This window comes from Eulemur rufifrons, chromosome 1, assembly GCF_041146395.1.
Source record: "Eulemur rufifrons isolate Redbay chromosome 1, OSU_ERuf_1, whole genome shotgun sequence".
NCBI classification, from domain to species: Eukaryota; Metazoa; Chordata; class Mammalia; order Primates; family Lemuridae; genus Eulemur; species Eulemur rufifrons.
Window position 1 is genome coordinate 86,689,050 of NC_090983.1, and position 22,574 is coordinate 86,711,623.

A 22,574-nucleotide genomic window follows, 5' to 3' on the forward strand; every position below is an offset into this window, starting at 1 on the left:
TCGGCTGCACAGCTTTGACTTTAAGGTCTCAGGATTGCAAATTGAAGCAAAGGCCGCTGACTGCCGCTCTGCTGGAAGGGACATCATTAAAAAATTAGAAATTGAGAAAAGCAGCACAGTCACTGCAAAGCCCTAAGCTATGTTAAAATGCAGTTTGTACAATAAGTATGCTCGATGTACCTTGAAAGTCTCTGCACCCAAATTTATTGTGCCACTTGGACAGACTGCAGAGCAGCAGGCTCCCGGGAGAACTAAAGTCAATTCTTAACAGGCTACCCGACATTGTGTAGGCTGCCAAAAAGCTTCTTTCTGTCCACAGAGTTTAATAGGGAAATAAATGCTCATCTTCTAGTTTCCTCCTGGTCCAAACGAAAAGATCATTTTTTTCCCTAAGGAATTTAAAAGCCAGAAATACTATTTTCCCACCATAACTGAATACAATTTAAAACTCAGACCAGAAAAATTTAAAAGCCAGGAAGAGTATTTTTCCTAATATCCTGTATAATATGGCTGGACACAACCAGTGATTGGAATAACAGAGAAACATGATGATAACCAGTATTTATTTCACAGAACATCTCAAAACCAGCTGAATCATCTTTTAGCAGTCACCACGGCTCCTTCTGAACACTCATCTCTCTCTCTTGACTCGATTTCCCAAGATCCCCGTGGTTCACAGCATGGATCAGCAAACTGCGTTGCGGCCCTTGGGCCAAGTCCCACTCGCCCATGGCTGTGCCTTTTGATTTACATATCACCTGTAGCTGCTCCCTGGGCTACCGTGAAGAATTCAGTCATTTTAATAGAGCCCATACGGCCTGCAAAGATGCAAATATTTACTATCTGGCCTCTTACTGAAAAGTTTGCAGATGCCTGGTCTGAAGAATAAGGACTTCAGCTGTTAATGCGGCACACAGAGCCTTTCACGGTCCCCTTCCTACCTTTCCAACCTCATCTTCCACCCCGTCTTCCTAAACCCACAGCCCACTGAACCACGCATGCTCTACTCCCTCACACTGCCAAGCCCTCACTGCCCAAAGGTCACTTTGACCTTGCATAAACTCACTTGTTTTAAATTCAGTTCCAGAGCAATCTTGTCTATGCCATCCACTCTGGTCCCTGCGGGCTGAGACTGCCTCTTCCTCATTAATTCCCATGGGCCTGTATGCCAGCGATTGTCACAGGCAGGGTCATTATCTACAAGCACTGCCCTCAGCAGATCACCGAGGGCCTCCAGACCTGGCACGAGATCTTACGCCTATTAGTAGCTCATCATTTAGAACTCTCAGAGAATTGCTCAATAAATAAATATATGCTAACTGGTTGACTGATTTGTTCACCTAGACTTCCACAGGATGAGTGACAGAAATTCTTCAGTTTTTATTTATTTATTTATTTATTTATTTTTTTGAGACAGAGTCTCGCTCTGTTGCCCGGGCTCGAGTGCCATGGCATCAGCCCAGCTCACAGCAACCTCAAACTCCTGGGCTTAAAGCAATCCTTCTACCTCAGCCTCCCAACTAGCTGGGACTACCGGCATGCACCACCATGCCCGGCTGATATTTTCTATTTTCAGTTGTTTGGCTAATTTCTTTCTATTTTTAGTAGAGATGGGGGTCTCGCTCTTGCTCTGGCTGGTCTCGAACTCCTGACCTTGAGCGATCCTCCCACCTCGGCCTCCCAGAGTGCTAGGATTACAGGTGTGAGCCACTGCGCCCGGCCAGAAATTCTTCAGTTTAATACTATTCCAGATTACAGCTGGCATTTCCAGAAGATTCCACAGGTATCACTTGGCATCTGATGTAAATGCACACGTCTAGGTAGAGTTTTCCAAAATCACTTACCAATGAGTTATGATCAGCTTCTTCATAGGGATTTTTTGCTCTCCAAGGTAAATGAGGACACCAATTTTCAACCTGAAAAACATAAATCAGTGACACTAAGGATGCTGGTTCATCTATAAATGAATCCGTATATGTACAAAGCACTGACAACAGTTCCTGGCATGTAAAAAGCACTGTATTAAGGGGGCCTATTATTCTTACCCAAATTCCCATGCTTTTAGCCAGCAATCCAGACACAAGGAGCCCTCTCAGATGAAACGATCATCAGCAAAGGTCAGAAGGAACACATGATTACACTTTACATCTGCCCTTCAAAGTACTTTACAGCGATTAATTCCTTAATCATTTAATCCTCCATACCTCTATCCCAGAGGGAGAGGCAGTCTGATGGCAGAAAGGTAAAAGACTTGAACATGGCCACTGGGGAGTGAGACTGGAAAGGTGTCTCTGTGACTGTTTAGCCGATGGACAGGAATGATTCATTAACCGCTGTGGTGTATCTGGAAAGGAAATTGGACGGCATCTGAGCCACAGAGTTAGGAAAGCTACTGATCGTTTTAAGGCTAATTGATCAAGGCTTCCCTCATTTTCTGACTATTCATGTCACGCTACTTCAGGAAATAAGGCGGTAAAACCTATTGGAGAAACAGATGAAAGGAGAAGGGAGAAAACCCTTGGTGAACTTATGAGAGCCATCTGGAAGATGGATTGTTCTGTCAGTGCACAAGGGTTTAGAGAATTTAGGAGAGGGAGAAAGAGAAAGGGAAAAAGCACCGGATTTTATAGAAATTACTTCAACAGAGGCGACCAAAGACTGTGAGACAAATTAATCATTTCTTCTAAAGAAAACATGAGAATGCACTCAGTGATGCTGATGTCTGGTCTCTGCCAAAACTAGGTATAAAATTTGAAAAAGAGGATTATTACCCATTTACTAATATATAATGAGATTATTAAAGATGGCTAATAAACAGGCACTGAAAATAATTTTTCTATGGCCAGGTGGAGCCATAAAATTTAACAGAGCAGGAGGGTGGGGGGCATCCTTGGAGGGGCCACTGGGATGGCGGGGCCACTGGGATGGCGGGGCCACTGGGATGGCGGGGCCACTGGGATGGCGGGGCCACTGGGATGGCGGGGCCACTGGGATGGCGGGGCCACTGGGATGGCGGGGCCACTGGGATGGCGGGGCCACTGGGATGGCGGGGCTGCGTACGGGACCACAGCCTCACAGAGCAGCAGAGTCACACAAGACGATGTGTCCTCAAGGTCTGGGTGAGTTTTCAAAGCACATCTGAGTCACTAATCTAGACCTTACTCATAATGAAGGTGATTTTTACTGTGACCAAAAATAATTGGCCTGATTTGCATAAAGCCATCTGCCACTGCACAGGATCCCAAAGCAGTAAGCAGAGGACAGCAAAGCTGGGGGAAGGGCAGAATCCTTGGATAGAAAAAGCATAATATTCTCTCTTCTTGTGGTGTAAAATTAGACTTCACCACATTTGTGAATGGCTTCCGAGACTCAAAAGGACTCCCCATGAGGAAAGTTGAAATGATTTTTACTCATTAAAAAAAGAAAATGCCAACTTGCCGTGGTGGCCCACGGCCTAATTACGAGGACCTTACAGAAACATGACCATGAAAGGCAGTATCTGGAGTTTCACAAATGAGAAAAACGAGGGGAAACAGCAGGGAAAAAGCCTGCAAGTGGATGAAGCTTCTGCTGACCTCAGCAACAGCAAACCCATCTGGTACCTCGTATTTTTAGGTTGGATTGAATTATTTGGCTCCAATTAAATTTTTGTAAATGGGATCCACAAAACATCCTTATAAAGTGTATTTATAACATGAAAACTTCAAATGGATTGCAGGTTTCATTGTGGGACCTTTAACCCCAGCCCATCCCCCCAAAAAGGATGGGGATGGGCAGGCAGGGCACAGAATCGCAATAAACCTCACACCACATAAATAACCAAATCGACACAGTCACTTGTCAAGACAGAAAATTTCCCCGTGAATGGCATGATGGGGAAAGATGACACAAGACTAATGAAGAAAGTCAACTAAAAGGAGAGACATTAGTGAGACCACATAGCGACAAAGGAGAGTTCGTTCCCTCCTCACTTCTCCGCCACAAGAAGAATCTTCCAAGATTCATTCCAATGAAAACATAGTCCTAGGTGATTTTCTAAAATGTGACTTCCCTACAGAATCCTCAAGAATGTAATTCCTTTTTGAAACTGATCATTTATCTTAGATCTTCTTACTCTAAAGCACCGGCTACGGTTCTGCAAGGCTCTGAGGGCATCCCTGCAAGTACAGAAAATAGTCCAATTTAGCTTCTAGTGAGAAATTGCACCTTTAAACATGCACACTGAATGGTGGAAAAATCAATTATGAACATCTTTTTTTTTTTTTTTTTTTTTTTTTTTTTTGAGACAGGGTCTCACTCTGTTACCCAGGCTAGAGTGAGTGCCGTGGCGTCAGCCTAGCTCACAGCAACCTCAAACTCCTGAGCTCAAGCGATCCTCCTGTCTCAGCCTCCCGAGTAGCTGGGACTACAGGCATGCACCACCATGCCCGGCTAATTTTTTCTATATATAGTTTTAGCTGTCCATATAATTTCTTTCTATTTTTAGTAGAGATGGGGTCTCGCCCTTGCTCAGGCTGGTCTCGAACTCCTGAGCTCAAACGATCCGCCCACCTCGGCCTCCCAGAGTGCTAGGATTACAGGCGTGAGCCACCGCGCCCGGCCCAATTATGAACATCTTAACACAGAATGGGAGGCAGGGTTTTTAGGTTGTTTTTGTGTATAATGATAGGATAACTGGTTGACAAAATAATGAAATTATACATAAACCAATTACCCCATGGGGAGAGGGGGGGAAAACAAAACAAAGCATTTCTTTCTTTCCAAACCTCGGAGGATTACCAGGATTGGAAGCAAGCCAGCAATGGCAATGACTCCAAGTACTGAAACAAACGGCCCTCAAATGAGCAACATTTTCCTAAATAAGAGCACAATTAATAACATTCAGGGGAAATCTTGTTCAAGGCTAATAACCTCCTAATCCCTAAATTTGTTTTCTGTTTGATCTGTCCAGGGTACTTTGACAAGCTTAACCCACCAGTTCAGCAGCCTCCCAATAAAGCTAGACCCCAGCATGAGCCCACCACTTCCCTGACCTGGAAGTGGCTCTATTTTGCATCATTTTAAGTAGCTCTTCTCCTCCTGGCTCTTAGAACCCTAGTGTCCTGCACCTGCCTGTGGCTACCTTCCTTTATTCACTGCCTTGGCCACACTTTTCCAACTGTGGCCCCTGGTGCTCTCACCCTGGGACGGGATTTTGCATTTGCCATTGGTGCAGGGACCCACTGGACCGTCCCACTGTCTACCCCCACCTCTGCCTAACTCAGGGCCTGCGCAAGCCCTTCCTCAAGCCCTCAGCCAGCAAAGGAATTGGACATTCTTTAGAGTAGCCTATAACTCATCACAGTCAGTCTAAAAATTGAAAACCATCTGAGCTCATGGCAACATGCACACAACAATCGATCGAAGAGCAAAACCATTACTCTAATAACCTTCAATTTGAAGGCAAAACTCCTTCAACATGAGCTAATCTTTTTAGTGTACTAGCGTCGGGCCACAAAATGAAGAGGCAGCAAAAACAAAGACCAGCCAGGCTAGAACTTCGGAACATCAATGTATACTCCAAGGAAAGGGCCCTATAAATCAATTTTCTTGAACAAGGAGATACAAAACAATTTGGTTTTTGACATTCCTCCTCCTAGTGATTGAAATTTCTTTGAACTAAAAAGGTTTTGCACCTTAATCAAGAGCATTGTGAATTAAAGCATTGTCTGAGTCCCTAAAAGTCTAACTAAGTCACTCTTACTTTCAAGGTCCATAGGATGGACAATATTATATTATATTTGGAGAAAAGAAATTACTGGTAGATATATACACAGCTCAAGCTGGAGTTTAAAGGAGGAAAGAGAAAGTAATAAAATCCTTGCAAAAACTAGAATGAGATTCAATGAATATATGCATGTAGTTAGGTATAATATGGCAAAACTCTTTGTAGTAATGTTCTGTTCTTCAAAAGAATAATGATTAATCTCTGTTATGGCTTCTTTTCGTGATTAATGTCACTGACATAGGATTTCATGCTCTATTTTTCAGACGTTAAGTGCAATCAAAACTAAATGGGAAAAATGCATAAATCTGAGGTTATCTCTAGATAATGGTGTTATGGGTGCTTTTCATTTTTTTTTGCTAATCTGCATATTATTCTTTTGCAATGAACATTAATTAAGAGAATAATTTTTAAAGGAGTTACATTATATAAGCCTACAATCACTTATAGAAGGCTTATAATATGTAAGTCTCTCTTCTTAAAAAAAAAAAAAAGATTGCATTACATCACTTAATCCTCTGGGTATTAACATGGGTACTTTCAACATATTATCAGGGTATGAAATCAAGGCTTAAGTGGGAATTTGCTGACGTAACCCCTCTAGCAAGTGGCAGGGCTGGGTGACAACTGAGATCTGTCTCTGCCCTTAAACAGGACATGATGGAGCCACCTTAAGGTCAAGCTTAGTGAGGGACAAGAGAGCTGTTCAGCGGGGAAAGGGGACTGAATCTGGGGTCAGCCAAAATGGATTCTACACCAAACTCCACAAATAACTAGGTGTGTAATCTTCAACCATTTGGCTTTCAAGTTTTCGCATCTATAAAATGAAGGCATTAAGGTTAGGTGATCCTCTTAATTCCATTATCCTATAAGATCTGAAAGGGAGAATTTTATGTCGTCCTGTTAGGCTAGGTGGGTTATACACCAAATGAATACAGTTGACTACATACCTATTCATCTGACACAACAATGATACATACACACGTATTTGTCATACTGATGACATATCGAGTCACTCATTACCGTGTGCCAAGCTCCACCTAGTCCACTTTCTAATGTTTCAAGAAGGAAATGCAAATGGTAAAGGGATGTCTACTCACGTAAGTGCTAAGAGGTCCAGCTACCTAGACTGCTCCTCTGCCCCAAACACCTGCGCTGATTAACATTTTGGCCCAGCTATTTCTTTGAATGGTTGCACGTGGAGGGGTGGGAGGGAAGACAAAGGGTAAGAACAAAGGCTGCAGCATATTGGGAGCCCAGCACGAGGATAAGCACTTCGCACACATTATCTCATCTTTCAAGTCATCTTCTGGGAGAGGCTGATTCTCATGCCAGGTGAAGACGCCCAGGCACAGACTGGCCACAGCTAAGGACTGAAACGTCATCTGTCCCACCCCACAGCCGGTGAGCAGGCTTGAAGCTTATACACCAAGCTTTTGGTTCCTACAGTCCCATAAGCATAGTCCACTCTTCAATATTTGAGTATTATTGCCTCAATCTTTCATGTGAAATCATTTAGAATGATTTATCATGCTCCTACTGCGCGGCAGTACCGTAAGGTTAATAAAAAATAACAATTTCCTGCTTCCAACTCCTGCCCCTACCATTTATTCTGTGTAGCAAGGGTAATCGTTTTAAAGCCTCAGCTGAATCACATTCTACACATACTCAAACCCTGCAATGGCTTCTCACTGCACTCGGAATAAAACCCAGAATTTGTACTAAGATCCTACAGATTCTGACCTCAACCCTCATATACTGTATGCCTCGTTCACTCTGCCCCATGTAAACAAACCTCGTTGTAAGTCCAAAAACATGCCAATAAGTTAGCTGGGCATGGTTGCGTGCACCTTAGTCCCAGCTACTCAGGAGGCTGAGACAGGAGGATCGCTTGAGCCCAGGAGTTTGAGGCCAGCCTAAGCAACATAATGAGATCCTGTCTCTACAAAAAAATGCAAAAAATAGCTGCGCTTCGTGGCATGTGTCTATGGTCCCAGCTATTCGGGAGGCTGAGGCAGGAAGACTGCTTGAGCCCAGGAGTCTGAGGTTACAGTGAGCTACGATGACGAACGCCACTGCACTCTACCCTAGGTGACAGAGACCCCGTCTCAAAAAAAGATTCGGTGAAATGGGGTCTCACTACATTGCTTAGGCTGGTCTTAAACTCCTGGCCTCAAGTGATCCTCTAGCCTGTGAGACAGAATAAGACCCTGTCCCTTAAAAATATAATAACAAATAAATTTAGAACTGTATCTGCTTTTGATAAAAGAAAACAAAATGCCAAGCTCATTCTTATCTCAGTAGGGTTTTGCCAGATTTAGAGAAAAAACAAAAACGATGCCCAGCTAAATTTTAACTTCAATTTTTTGTTTTAGTGTAAGTATGTCCAATGCTGTGTTTGTCACAGACTTATTGAAAAAAATTGTTTACTTGAAATTCAAATTTCATAGCATGTCCTGTACATTCTCTATAACCCTATACCTCAGAGCATCCGCATCTCCTAATCTTTCTGCATGAAACACTCTTCCTTCTAGTGTATTCCACGCCTCCCTCCCTTACTTCATCCACGCTGACCTTGCCCTATGCTTCACTCTTCCTCAGACTAGTCACCCCTCGGGGCAATGACTTTATGTACTGATTTACTACCATCGTTTGCTGCCCCATCTGAATACAAGCTACTGGAGGACAGAAACTTCATGTGTACCTTTCCTCACTCTATCTCAAGCCCTGAGAACAGCACCCGGCACATAGTAGGTGCTCAATCAACATCTGCTGAGTAGTGAATGAATAAACCAAAGACATGATTTGAGAACTAAAGATACTCATCATAATGATACTCTTTTCGGCTTACGTGGTGCTGTCCCATTTTCATTTTATCAGAACCTTTCAACGATATACTGGGGAAGGCAAGGCAGGCTTTATCTTGGTCTCAGTGAGGAGATACCAGACGAAAAGTCCAGGGAAAGCTCCAAGCCACACAGGGAAGTGGAGGGATCCAGGGAGGCCATCAGGCCTCAGTGCTTCCCGTGGGGCTGTGCTGCTGTCCCCGCCCTGGCAGACGGGAGCCTCCGCAGCACAGAGTGTGAAGCTGGCAGGTGCCAGAGAGCAAGGGCTGCAGTGGCCCATGATATTATTAATAATAGTTCTGCTCGGAGCGTTAGGGAAAGGGCAGAACTTAAGGAGACGCTGTAGTAAGTTTTCAACGTGCCACAAAACCAGTGATGACCCAGTTTGAGAAATCCAACCAAAATTTCTATAAGGAGGAGAAAGGCCAATTTTTCCTCACCCTTAAGAGGCAGGAATCAAACTCCTCTATACCCAACCACACAGATAACAGGCAGAGACCAGCTCTCACTGGGCAGACTTCCTGCTGCACACTGGCAAAGCTCGTCCTGGGCAGCCCACACCCACGACACTTCGACAGCCAAAGCCACCCAATTTTAGGAGAGAGTCACATTCGAGAGACCAGGGCTACAGCTCTTCTTTTGGGTTTAATGTGCAATTTTGCCTGAAGCCTAGGTCCAGGCAAATAATCCTAAGTAACAATGAGAATAAAAGATGAGCCTTCGAATGTGATTGGCTCATTCCATTCTAATAGTCTGAGCTGATCCCTTCTATTCTCAATAGAAATGGGATCAGAGAGCTTTACCATAGTTCCCCCCCCCCTTATCTGTGGCTTTGCTTTCTGCAATTTCAGTTACCCTGCAGTCAACTGAAGAACAAAAATATTCAATGGAAAATTCCAGATATAATTCGTAAGTTTTAAATTGCACACCGTTCTGAGTAGCGTGAAAGAAATCTCGCACCATCCTGCCCTGTCCTGCCCGGGAGGTGAATCATCCTTTCGTTCAGGGGATCCAAGCTGTAGACACTCCCTGCCCGTTAATCCCTCAGTAGCCTTCCAGGTTACCAGATTGACAGTGTGGTGTCGCAGTGCTTGTGTTCAGGTGACTCTTACTTTACTAAATAATAGCCCCAAAGCGCAAGAGCAATGATACTAGCAATTCAGATACACCAAAGAGAAGCTGCAAAACCCTAAGGAAGGACAAACACTGTACGGACAGGGTTCAGTACTGCCCTCGGTTTCAGGCATCCACTGGGGGTCTTAGAATATATCCCCTGTGGATGAGGGGGCACTACTGTATATTAAACTTATTAAAAAGTGCTCAAAATGACCCTGATTCATGTCTCAACTTGAATGTCTTTCAGATTTTAAAGTTGCAAATTTTATAAGGACAGTCTTAGTCTACTCAGAACAACAAAAAAATCCATTGTCTATTTTTAAAAATGTTTCAAATGGAATCACTCACTCAATAAATACATGTGCCAGGCACCACTGTACATGAAAACAAAACAGACAAAAATCTCTCTGGAGGGAACTTTCCCTGCTGCTAATCTTGGAAGTTGATGGTCCCCCCAGGGCCTTTGCACTTGTCGTTCCCACTATCTACTAAAAATACTGCTGATCAGATCAGATGTCTACACTTCTTATTCCCTCGCTTCCTTCAAACAGGCGTTCAAACATCACTCCCTCACCTTGTCAGTAGGCTGTCCTAACATCACTCTACCCAAAACTGATGCTGGCACTTCTCATGAGCACGTCTTGCCCCCTATTCTTTTCCTCCATGGTACTTACTACGATCTAAGAGATTATATTTTTTACTTTTTGATATTGCTGGCTATCTTCTCTCACAAAACATCAACTTCATGAGGAATGTTTGATCACTGTTACACCCCCAGCACCCAGAAAAACCCAATAGCGATGAACACCCTGGTACCCAGACTGTGGTCCCTCGGCATTATCTTCCACTGAGAGGAGCTGAGGATCCACAGGGAAACGGCTGGGTCCACGCCTAGGGCAGGAATTGTGTATGACATACCTGGAAGACCTTGTCATACCAGAGAGCAAGAGAACTATTAAAAACTACCAGGGTCACGTCAAAAGGACTCAGAAGGCAGTGTGAATGGGTTCTCCCTGGCCAATGCAGGGATAATAATTTGAGAATCACTAAGAAAATAATTGCAACAGATCAAACACATCAAAGATGTTTCAATCAGTGACTTCATAATGATAATAACCAAAAAACAAAAAGTGCTGGTCATGAGTAGAAGATGCTAGGAAACCAACTGCGAAATAAATAAGGTTTCTTAGACGAACCATCTCTTACGGTGACCAAACAGATAAGGAGTCATTTCTCTTCATACAAGTACTCCTGATATATTAGGAAGGAACTCCCAAAGAATTAATGAACCTCGGCAGTGACAACTGCGAACACCACAAAAAGGGAGATGACCAGGCACTGTGTGCCTCTGGACAGAAGTATACAATGCCGTCATCCAGGAAGTATCTTATAAAAAAAAAAAAAAAAATTAAGTCCTACTCTGATCAAGCCTCAGATCCACCTATCAATTTACAGGAAATATAAGGGGAAGAGAACTAGGTTATACAACACAGGATGTAATAATCAAAATTCAGAATGAGACACACTCTCTCAGGCAAAAAAAGTTTCTTCAACAAAAAATTGCAAGGGAGAAAAATAAGAGATGGAAGGGAACCTAAAATTGAAATTTAAGACGCACTAAAAATTGTAATTTATGGCCTTTACTTGAAACCCAGTGCAAATAAACTTTAATTTATATGACAACCTGGGAAACATGAATACTGGATCTGATTTGATGATATTAAGGAAATACATCAATTTCTAGGTGTGAAACGGTACTAGCAGTTACAATGGAATAGTTGTTATGTTTTTAAAGAGTCTCCTTTAAAGATGCATATTGAAGCATTTATAGATGATATGATGTTTTTGTTTCAAAATAATGAAGCCAGGGGTCGGGGTATAAATGAAATGAGATTGACCATGAATTGACAAATGTTGAATCTGGCTCATGGATAAGTGGGAGCTCGTTATTACTCTTTTATTGTATACATTTGAAATTTTCCATATTAAAAAGTTTAAAATGCAAAAATTTTTAAAAATATCTTTGGGCATGCAATATAGGTTATAAGGCACAATATTTACTTAAAAGTGTGTAAAAAATAAATTGAAGATGACCGCATTGAAGTGAAGCCCCATCTTGCCACATGTATTCCAAGGAACAAAGAGGTATTAGTTTGGGGTATGGAAAATCTTGTCCTTTCTCCCGATTTTTGTAGGGCAGAGGCTGGACCAAGATGTCTAAATATAAACAGTCAAGTATCTGAAATTTGCAAACAGGAAGCATCACTAAGAACTTCAGAGAGGGGAAAAGTTGAGGGAAGAGAATTGAGAGATCAGTTAGGCTGACTGACAAATACTGTTCTGTAAGCTCAGGATTCTTTTTCTAAGGATGTCTTAGAACTCAAGTAATAAGAACAACGAATACAAATAGATGAAAAAGATACCAATAAAGGGTGAACACAGAAAGTGAAAAGAACCTGATCATAAATCTCTGCCACCTCCTTTACTGCCAAGAAATATTATCTTGTGAAGAGGGAATTTGCTATTTCAAACGGCTGAACATTTAAAGGTGTGTGTTGGTATTCTCAGGCAACAGTCTAGTGATATTTTTAAAGTACTCCCTGACCCATCCCAAAATGTTATAGTTTTTTCATTCACGTTTTCTGCTGCAACCTAAACAGTCAATTCTTTATCACTGCCCACTTTGACAAATTAGCCTGTGCAACACCATTTCCAAGTTATCTTTAGCAGCCAACAAAGCTCATAAATCCAAATCATTGTACTGGTTATTAGGATTTCATTTCATGCTCGCATTCACAAACATTTAAGCTTTCAACCTTTCCTGTTGGGCATTAATCTTGGCATTAATCAAGGGATTAAGTATGCTGAATTTAAACTCAAGGTTAATAGCATGCTTAGCCAATATTAGTTTTACATATTGCCAAGGGAGAACAGAAAGAGGCAAAGACCTTTACGCCTGTTGTTCATGAAATATAAGAAACAGATTGATGACTAGGGCATGGAACTGCTTCTTTTGTTCCTTTAAGAGGGCGTCATACACACATACACACACACTCACATCCAGTACAAATTGACATTTGAAGCAACGGCTTGTACACATTCTAAGGTCTAGCAATCAATCACGGGGCAATTTGATTATTTCGGAGCCACTCTACTTGCAATGGCAACAGAAGTGCATTAAAAAACAGCACAAACAAATGAAGAAGTCTGGAAAGGTATGATCCTTGCTAGGTTCTGCAGCAACCATATAAAAAGAAGAAATGTGTGGGTGTTAAATATATCAGCATCATCTATCAATATAATACCAATAGAGGTGAAGAAACGCATTCTAAATTTTGTAAAAGCCGATAGCAGTAAAAGGCTCTGCAGACAGCTAAGTTAATACACCTGAAATGATGACATTCAGAGTAATTACTTTACAGGACCTTGTCTCTATAATGGGAGTAGTGACATGGCTCACAAAAACAGATATAGAAAATGAACTGCTCGATGTTCTGGAAATACAAGGCTGCCTAATCAATCATTCGCTGACTCCTACCACCGGCAATGGCTGACACCTGGTTTTCAGGACTTATGTCCTCAGGAGGGTTAGCGGTGTTTCTCTTTTTTTGGGTAGAGTAACAAAATTATGGAGTATTAGAAGACTAGGGATGAAGATTAATTGAAACTAGCTAAATCAGAGCCATATTTCAAACATAAGAGGATTTAAGCATAAGACTAAATGCAAAGTCCATGACTACATGTCAGTGTCCGGAGTTCAGTTTTCCTTCAACATGAAGGGGACGACAGCAATGAGAAGTGCAGGACTTTGGAGCGAAGTGACTGATCCTCTGAGCTCCTAGGACCCAGCTCTCCTTTACTCATCAGGGTTGGTGAGAGGTTTACATCAATTCAACTGGTGATTGACTATCCGAGAGGCATTTTATAATACTTCATGTCCTTTAGGTATCTGTCCAAGTCCTGATGTTACACATAGATCAAAACAAGAATTGGCTCTTCCGATGAGGATAAGAATAAAATAAAAGTCACTGGTACATGTGTTGATCAAGTTAACAAGTCCAATGAAGACGTCCCTCTCAATCATTTTCCCCAACTCAAGAGAAACCTGGCCTCTGATACAGGAAATAAACAGGTTTCAGAGTTTAATGAGGTAACAGTAAGTTTCAAGACAGCAAGAGAGAGAAAGTCACACAACTAGACTAACATACAGTTCCTGCAAGCCATAGATATTGTTCAGGATTTTAAAGATGCTAGAAACGAATTAATTGGTTTTGGAAAACATGGCTACTAACTTCACATTAACAGTGGTAGGGGCGTACCAGCTCCCTACAGCTGGCTCCCAATTCCAATGCAAACGCAAGCATCACATCCAGAAAAAAAGAGGGGGAAGTGTTCTCACCACAAATAAATATGTATGGGAAGTAATGCACATGTTAATTAGCGTGATTTAGTCATTCCACAAAGTAGATCTATATTAAAGTATCAAGTTGGACACCACAAATATACACAATTTTTATTTGTCAATAAAAAGATTCAAGGGAAACAGCAGAATTTCTATGTTCCCAGATGTCAAAGAATATAAAATTAAATTAGACTGGTGAATGAGAACCAGAACTTGATTCTCATTCTAAAATGGAACCAAGGTCCCACACACAATGTCCGAGGCTAAGTGACACACCACAGCTACCCTCAATAATGACAACATTAAAGTACCATAATGTATCAGTCATGTTTATTGAGTGTCTTCTATCTGTCAGGTTCTATTCTAAATACCTTCCCATATAAACTCAAGAATCCTTACAACATCCTCACAGTAGAAGCCTTTAACAATATTAAAATTGTTATTTCATAAAAGAAGAACCCAAGGCACAAAAGTAACTTTTCTAAAAACTTCATACTGCTTGGAAAACAGAAACAGAAGCTGAAGTCAGGTACAAGGCTCTAAGGCAGTGTTCCTACTGAAGTGACCATATTGGTGACATTATCCTCAAACTCTCTGTACCTATTAACAAGGACACTATGACAACGTGGAAATTTTTCTAAAAACCCAGAAGGTTGGGGTTATTTTCAGACTGCAACTTTGAAAAAGAGATTCCTGCATCCTTCCTTCCTTCTCTTCCATTTGCCTCTTTTAAGATGATGAATGCAGAGCATGGCTCATTAACCGCTGACAATGAATACAATAGATGTTCAATAATTGCTCACTGAATTGAATTTAGCCAAACAACAAAAACCACCTGATCAGCTGCACAGGAAGAGAGTGGAATGGGCTAACGAAGCACCACTGCATACACCTCAGGAAGAGGAAAAAATAGTTGACAGGTTCTGAAATGAAGCACTCAGCCTCTGATGATCGGTTAGGTGATCCATCATGTCTTTACACAGCAGGGCCTGCCCCCCACTCCTCTCACCTGCCCGTTCCCAGAATCTCATTTTTCTTTGAGCCTTGCCATGCCCATCCTTCATCCGGAGTGCGGTCAAAGGAAGGGAAGAGGTCAGAAATAATTTCGTCCCTTCCATCTGGGCCACTCTCCCAGGAGGTGGAGGGGCTGGGACAGCAATGTAAAACTCTCTCTTTCCGTGCACACCCTAACATGCAAACACTTCGGAAGGCGTGAAATTAGCCCAGCTTGTCAATCACGGAGCACAGTTGGACTCTGGCTAAATTCCATCAAGTGGAAAGGGGAAGAAAACTTCTGAAAATTAAACAGAATGAAGAACCTTTTCCTCCGGGCAGGAAAGGTACTTTTAATTGACTTCTCACTTCAGTGAGGGTTCACCTACAGCCCCAGGCCCTCCTGCTCTGGAGAAGGAAATAAGGCGGCAGGCACGGCCACGCAAGCCAGAGTCCAGAAACACGCTCAGATAAATGCTCCCAAGTCAATTCACCAGCAGCTTGCTAATGAGGCACACCCCACACCCAACTCTCAGTGCTCTCCACTTCCAAGAGGAATTTTACCATTAGCTCTGGGGTTCTCATGACAGCCACGGGGTGACCATGGAACACCCTCATCCAAAAGAGAACAGCCTGACTTGAATGTAGCAGGGAAGGAGAGGTAGTGGGCTAGGAGAGGGGCAAACCCCACAGAATCCAGGGGCACACGCCCTATTGCAACACTGGTTTGGCCCCCATGCCCCAAAGAAGCTGTCCCTGTCACCTTATGGCACAGAAAAGGGAGGCATCTGAATCCCACCAGGAAAACTATGGCAAAAACATTTAATTTAGCCTCATAAACGGAAGCATTCCCCTTCCTGCACGGCATCACCAGGGAGCTGTTACTATCGGTCAAATGACAACAGCAACACCGAACAAAATCAGGGGACAGAATAAAAAAATTAGGCAGCAGAGGGTCTGCCAAGGCCCATCCTCTGAATTAGCATGTTTCACCAGATCCAGGGCTGCGCCGTCCAGAGGGGAGAGGAGAAGCCAGCAGGCTGCGATTCCCTAGCAGGTTCTTCCCCCGTAGCCCACGGCAAAGTCTTAACCCTTCCCTGCTCCTTGATTTTACTGAAAGTGAAGTTGAGAACACAGAAGCCGGGCACAAATTCCACGTGGTCTATAAAATGCTCAGCTGCTATTTAAATTGGAGGTTACAAGTGAAAATGAAACTCAGATAAAAAGAAAAAAAAAGAAGGTAAAAGTAACTAATTCAGCCTATAAGTAAATAGCTAACTCAGCCAACAAGCCCATGAGAAATTATCAGTATCATTAAAGAAATACAAACCTAAACCACAGTGAGATACCACCTCATACCCATTAGGACGGCCACTATTAAAAAAGCAGAAAATAACAAGTGTCGGTGAGAACGTGGAGATACTGGAACACTTGTGTACTATTGGGGGGAATGCAAAATGGTGCAGCCACGGTGAAACACAGTGTGGCAGTTCCTCAAAAAGTTAAAAATACAACTTCCATACAATCCAGCAATTCCACTTCTGGGTAACCTCTCGAAAGAACTGAAGGCAGGGTCTTGAAGAGATATTTGGACACCATGTTCATAGCAGTTGTTCACAATAGCCAAAAGATGGAAGCAACCCGCATGTCCACTGATGGATGAATGGACAAGCCAGATGTGGAATACACACACAATGGAATGGTATTCAGCCTTCAAAAGGAAGGAAATTCTGATACATGCTACAATGTGGACAAGCCTTAAAGACATTATGCTAAGTGAAATTAGGCAGTTGCAAAAGGACAAATATTATATGATTCCACTTATATGAGTTACCTGGAGTAGTAAACCCACAGTGGTAGAAAGCACAACAGTGGTTGCCTGGGGTTAGGGGTCAGAGGAACAGGGAGTTAGTGTTTAATGGGTAGAGAGTTTTAGTTTTGCAAGATGAAAGAGTTCTGGAGATGGACAGTGGTGACGGCTGCATAATAATGTGAATATACTTAATGCCACTGAACTATACATTTGAAAATGGCAAAGACGGCAAATCTCATGTGCATTTTACTGCAATAAAATAAATTGGGGGGAAAAAGTAAATAGCTAACTCAGCCTGTTTTTCCCTTAAGGGGAAAAAATATCATCCTTCTCGGGGAGGTGGGCAAAGTAACGAAGGACCTAGGTCCTTCATATAGAAACAATGCACAGCTTTAAGCGTTTCAAATTCCAGGCTCAGCTACAACCCAGTCCAGTCACATCTGCCCCTAGGAGCCCAAAGCAGCTACTCACCTCACTGAGGTAAATAAAAAAAGAGCAGGTGGACCCATCCACTCCGTAGTCTGCGTAGCAGGGATCTGAACGCCACATGTCTTTCATCCACTGAAACGAGAGTCAGATCAGAACATCTCTGAGCAGCCATTCTCGGGGCCCCGCACCTCTGCTCACAGAGAAGGGCACGGAGGGTGGAAACGGGGTGAATGGCTCAAGCCGTGGCCTAAAGAATTGAACGAAGGAGCCGCTGAGCTGAGGTCGAGACGACCAGGTGCTCGGCTCAGCTCCTGGATGACACACAGGTGGACAGGGGCTTGTGCAGGCCTTGGCTGAGGTGCTCAGAAAGATGCGAGGCCGTGGGACACTCCAGGCAATAAAGCCCAGGAGAGCAGATGGCGAGGAGAGCTCAATCAAGAGCAAGTGCCTAAGGGACTCTTGAGGGCACTTGTCCCCTCTAGGAACTACAGTTCCAACAGCCGACAGCACGGTGCCTGGACCCACGGTGCGGGAACCAGGGCAGGAGGGAGCGTTTACAGATGGCCCAAACGGAGACCACATGCCTCTGGGGCTGGTCTTGCCGTCCTACGTGTGTACCTGAACCGATTCTTTTCTCTGAAAACTACCAAGCAGGCAGTGGTCTTCTCAAGGGCAGACTACACAAATGGGATTTTTTAAAAAATGTTAAGAGTGAAAGAATAGTCGAGCATCTTCGGATACTCGACCACAAACATAAATGTGACATTTAAACCATCTGGAGACCTCAGAGCAGGGGCCTGGGGAAAAGGGGAGTTGGACACTAAATGACAGCCCCTTGTCACTGGGCCCACTAGAGGCTGGGAAAGGCAGAGGGGAAGGTGGCTTCAAAGACACAGCAGGTGCCTGAATGGGCCCAGGCTCTTTTAGGCTGAGAGTGAGTGCCATTGTTGCCCAAACTCATGGAGCTGGCATGAGGAAAGCAGGGTTGTCATGGCCACAGCCCAACACTGGCAGGATGGAGGCACCCCTTAAATGACTCTCCTCAAGGGCAAGTCCTTCGTATCACTGGGGAGGCGAAGGGAGGGAAGGGAAACAGGAGGTGCTGGTGCAGATCGAGGAAGATGAACACGAGCCCGCGCTGCTCCCGCCTTACCTTGATTTTCCCCTCGCAGTGGGGGTAGCCATCCATAGGAGGCAATACACATTTTTCTTGAGCTCCGTTAATGATATCTGCAAAAGATGGAGAACAACAAAGGATACCATGAAGTCTATAAAGCACAAGCTTAACATCCTTGTGAGCAGACGGAGAGAAACCAAAGAGAAGGATCTATACTGGCAGCCATGTTCTGACTCATGGAACTCCTCCCGCTGCAAATATATCTGCTTGCTCTGCGCTGACCCAAGGACTGCCTGCCTACGGGCTGGCCAGAGACCTGTGACACATGCGGCCTGGCTCAAAAGGGTGAGCTAGGCCAACCGGACAACCAGCTTAGAAATTTGTAGTTGGGAAGCTGAGAAACCAAACAAGCGGGGAGCAGGAAGAGAAGCCGTGAGATCAGGAGGGGGCGCCAGGGCTGGCGAGCCACTCTGGGCTGTGCAGGCAAGCTGAGGTCACGCGCAGACGTCGTGAGGACGTGTGTAAGCTGAGGAAGGCAGCAGGGACAAACAGACCAACAGAGCTGGTGGGCAGAGGAGCAGAAAGCCACGGACACATCTGTGCCACCCCGAGGAGCTCCGGCTCCGGCTCCATGACGTACAGCTCCTTACAGATCCGGTTCTTAGATTTCCACGAAGATCTCCTTAAGTTCCTCCTGACAAACTCCCTTTGTATTAGCTAGCTAGAGGAGGTTCCTATTCCTCGTAACTTCAGAGTCGAAACTAAAACAGAGGCCTTCAAAAGCTTATGGTGTGATGGATGATAACAGACTAACAACTGAACAGAGCAACAGACACGACGTCAGGGCCAGACGGGGAAGGTCACTCGGCCCAGCCTTTAAGGGTAGGAGGCAGTTCCTGGACGCAGCGGCATCTTAGCTGAGATGTGAAGACGGAGGAGGGGCTGGAGAAAGGGACCATCTGAAGGTGTTTCAAGGGACAGAGCTGCTCTTGAACGCAGGGACAGACTTCGGCTGGAATAAAGAGGTGTGAGGTGCTGAGAGGTCAGACAGAGACACAGGCAAGGTCTAAACAGCAAACGCCTCAACTACCGCAATGAGGACTTTGATCTTTATCCTAAAGACATGGTGGAACAATGAAAAGTTTCAGAGAGTCAGTTGGAAAACAGGCTAACCCTAAACCTGCATGCTTCTCTTTTCCAGAAATGTTTGGAAAATTTCATCATTATTTCCTGCTGACAGTTTTCTATACAGAGTACTAATCAGACATTAGATCCCAAACTGCAATATTATTTGACAGGGGTATTTAAACAGAAGTTGGTGCCAAGGAGGACTTTACCTGCCCCTTGGAAACCAGTTCCTTTGACAGTAGGTAATGGAAATTCTTGACCTCTTAATTCAGTGTTTTCAATGAGCCTCCTACTTGCTAAGGGTAACTAGAGCATAAAAATCAATATACTCCTTCTTGCGGCTGGAGGCAGTGTCATTTCGTAGTTAAAACGGGGGTTACTCAGCCTGTCAGAGCCTGTTTCATGATCTGTAAAATGGGAATGGCTGCACCTCTGTTTCACGCAGCTCTTTAAATAAGTTAATGCTCATAAAAAGTCTAGTCTTGCACTCCCCACGGCGGATGCCACGGACCACAGCGGGTGTTTGTAAGCTGGCATTTGCTGTGTCATTCCACCAACCTTCACTCGCTACATCTGGGAAAGCAGCATTTCAAATGCACAGTGGTTGGAAACACATTCTCTGTATTTTTAAAAATAGATGCAGGCTTGGGTGGCGGCTCTTCCTACAGCTCCCCTCCTCCCACAGCCGCTGGGTCCAGAAGCCCAGCAAATGCACTGTCTCTCCAGGGAAGAGAGAGGGCGTTTCGGTGGCTACTTTCCTCCTATCGCTGGTTTCAATTCTGACCTTGCCGGGCAACACTGGCCAAGCAAAAAACCCCGAGTCTGAGCTTCAAGCGTGTCCATTCCCTAGACAGTGCACATCGCACTCATCATGTAGGTATGCACCCATCCCCTCCCCCCACCTCCATCCCCCCCCAGTCAGAACTTCAAGCGTGTCTATTCCCCAGACAGTGCGCATCGCACTCATCAAGTAGGTATACACCCATCCCTTCCCCCCGGCCCCCACCTCTGTCCGATACCCAATTGGTGTTATTCCCAAATGTGTACTTAGGTGATGATCAGGGAAACCAGTTTGCTGGTGAGTACATGTAGTGTTTATTTTTCCATTCTTGGGATACTTCACTTAAATAGAATGGGTTCCAACTCTCTCCAGGAGAACCAAAGAGATGCCATATCGCTGTTATTTCTTATAGCTGAATAATATTCCATGGTATACATATACCACGTTTTGCTAATCCATTCATGAATTGATGGGCATTTGGGTTGTTTCCACATCTTTGCGATTGTGAATTGTGCTGCTATAAACATTCGGGTACAGGTATCTTTTTTATAGAATGACTTTTGTTCTTCTGGGTAGATGCCCAATAATGGGATTGCTGGATCGAATGGTAGGTCTACTTGAATCTGTTTAAGGTATCTCCATATTGTTTTCCACAGGGGTTGCACTAATTTACAGTCCCACCAGCAGTGTATGAGTGTTCCTGTCTCTCCGCATCCACGCCAATATGTGTTGTTTTGGGACTCTTTGATAAAGGCCATTCTCACTGGAGTTAAGTGATATCTCATTGTGGTTTTGATTTGCATTTCCCTGATGATTAGAGATGTTGAACATTTTTTCATGTAAGTGCTTCATGACTGAATAAAACAAGGCACGTTCCCGCCTGCCCCGTGGGCCCAACTCCCCAGCTCAGGGCGAACTAGACTGAGCTGGGCCAGGGTTTTGACTCTTCCTTGGACTGGCAGTTTGTCAGCGAATCCAACGAGGTCTTTTCTGCAATGCCACCATCTTACAGATTAATGTTCTCTCCATTATTCAGTTTTGCAATGATGGGCCTGAATAGACAATGGGCTTCCAAAAGCTTTGGTTTAGGGTGCTCAAAGATCTGGGGTGGGAGGAATCTGCGATTGAGAGGAACAGGAAGTCCCCACCTTCCAAGCATGGGCCAGGGCCGTCCCTGAATCTGGCCAGGAATAGCCTCAGCAAGACCTGTCACCGCACAGCTCAGAAGGATTTTCAGCTCCTTCTCAGGGGACAGCTCCTCATTCTGTTTCCATCCCAACACAAAAACTCAACAAGTGTTTTCATTACTGCGTGTCCACGGAGGACTTTTCTACCTGTAGGAAAGCTTGCAATCTAAGTTTGGTAAGAAACAAAAATTCAGGCCAAAAACGGCTAATGTTACTGCTTTTCAGGGGAGACTGAGATCATACACAAGGTCCCTTCAAAAGAGGGGAAAAGATTACTAGTGTTCTCTCTGCTGTTTATCCCAAGCTCTCCCCCATGTTCATTTTGTTACATGGTGAAAGGACAAGGGAAAATAAAAATTTAATGTAAGCAACGAAGCTCGGTTCTTATCCCTACTTAGGATTCAGTTTCATCCCTTTCCCTCACACCAGCCCAAGCTGCAATGTCCTCCCCCAAACCTGCACCTCTCTCTGTGTGGTTCTATGGCTTTGGCAACCAGGTGTCCACCTAGAAGGCAGATTATAGAGGTGTGAAAAGTCTGTGGTTTTATTAGTCACTTGTAGAAGGTACTCGGAACACTGCGTTTAGTCTAAGAGAACACACGCTTTTCCTGCCATCAAAAATGCTTGAGATTCAAGAACACATACATGCCAAAGCGGCCCGAGACGTCACACACACACACACACACACACACACACACACACACAGAGCAGGGTGCTCCTGTCAAGTGTGGAGCCAGATTCTCCCGACAGTCCCAACAGTCTCCCAATATAGCGAGAGAGACACACATAGAAAGAGACAGCGACATTTCAGATGTGTCCTGAGAAGCCACAGGGACAGAGAGATACAGAACCAGGCAGATTTTTTCCTTACTCTTGTTTTCCGCAGCCTCTGAAGAAGGAAGGAAAGAGGGAGCAGCAGGGCAGAAGGAAATGGCAAGATGGTCTCAAAGGGACAGTGGGAATAGCAACGGGGTGATACAGGACAGGAAAAGAAGTGG

At 44.1% G+C, this 22,574-nt stretch overlaps 1 protein-coding gene across 1 annotated transcript in view; it reads right to left on the reverse strand.

Moving 5' to 3' along the window:
• MGAT5 (alpha-1,6-mannosylglycoprotein 6-beta-N-acetylglucosaminyltransferase) overlaps window positions 1-22,574 on the reverse strand; it is a 196,523-nt gene that overhangs the window by 108,725 nt on the left and 65,224 nt on the right. Inside the window, exons 3-5 of the mRNA XM_069473322.1 lie at window positions 18,517-18,593; window positions 17,406-17,495; window positions 1,845-1,916 (exon numbers count right to left, since the gene is read on the reverse strand). Of these exons, the coding sequence (XP_069329423.1) occupies window positions 1,845-1,916; window positions 17,406-17,495; window positions 18,517-18,593 (239 nt within the window). The remainder of the gene's footprint in view (window positions 1-1,844; window positions 1,917-17,405; window positions 17,496-18,516; window positions 18,594-22,574) is intronic.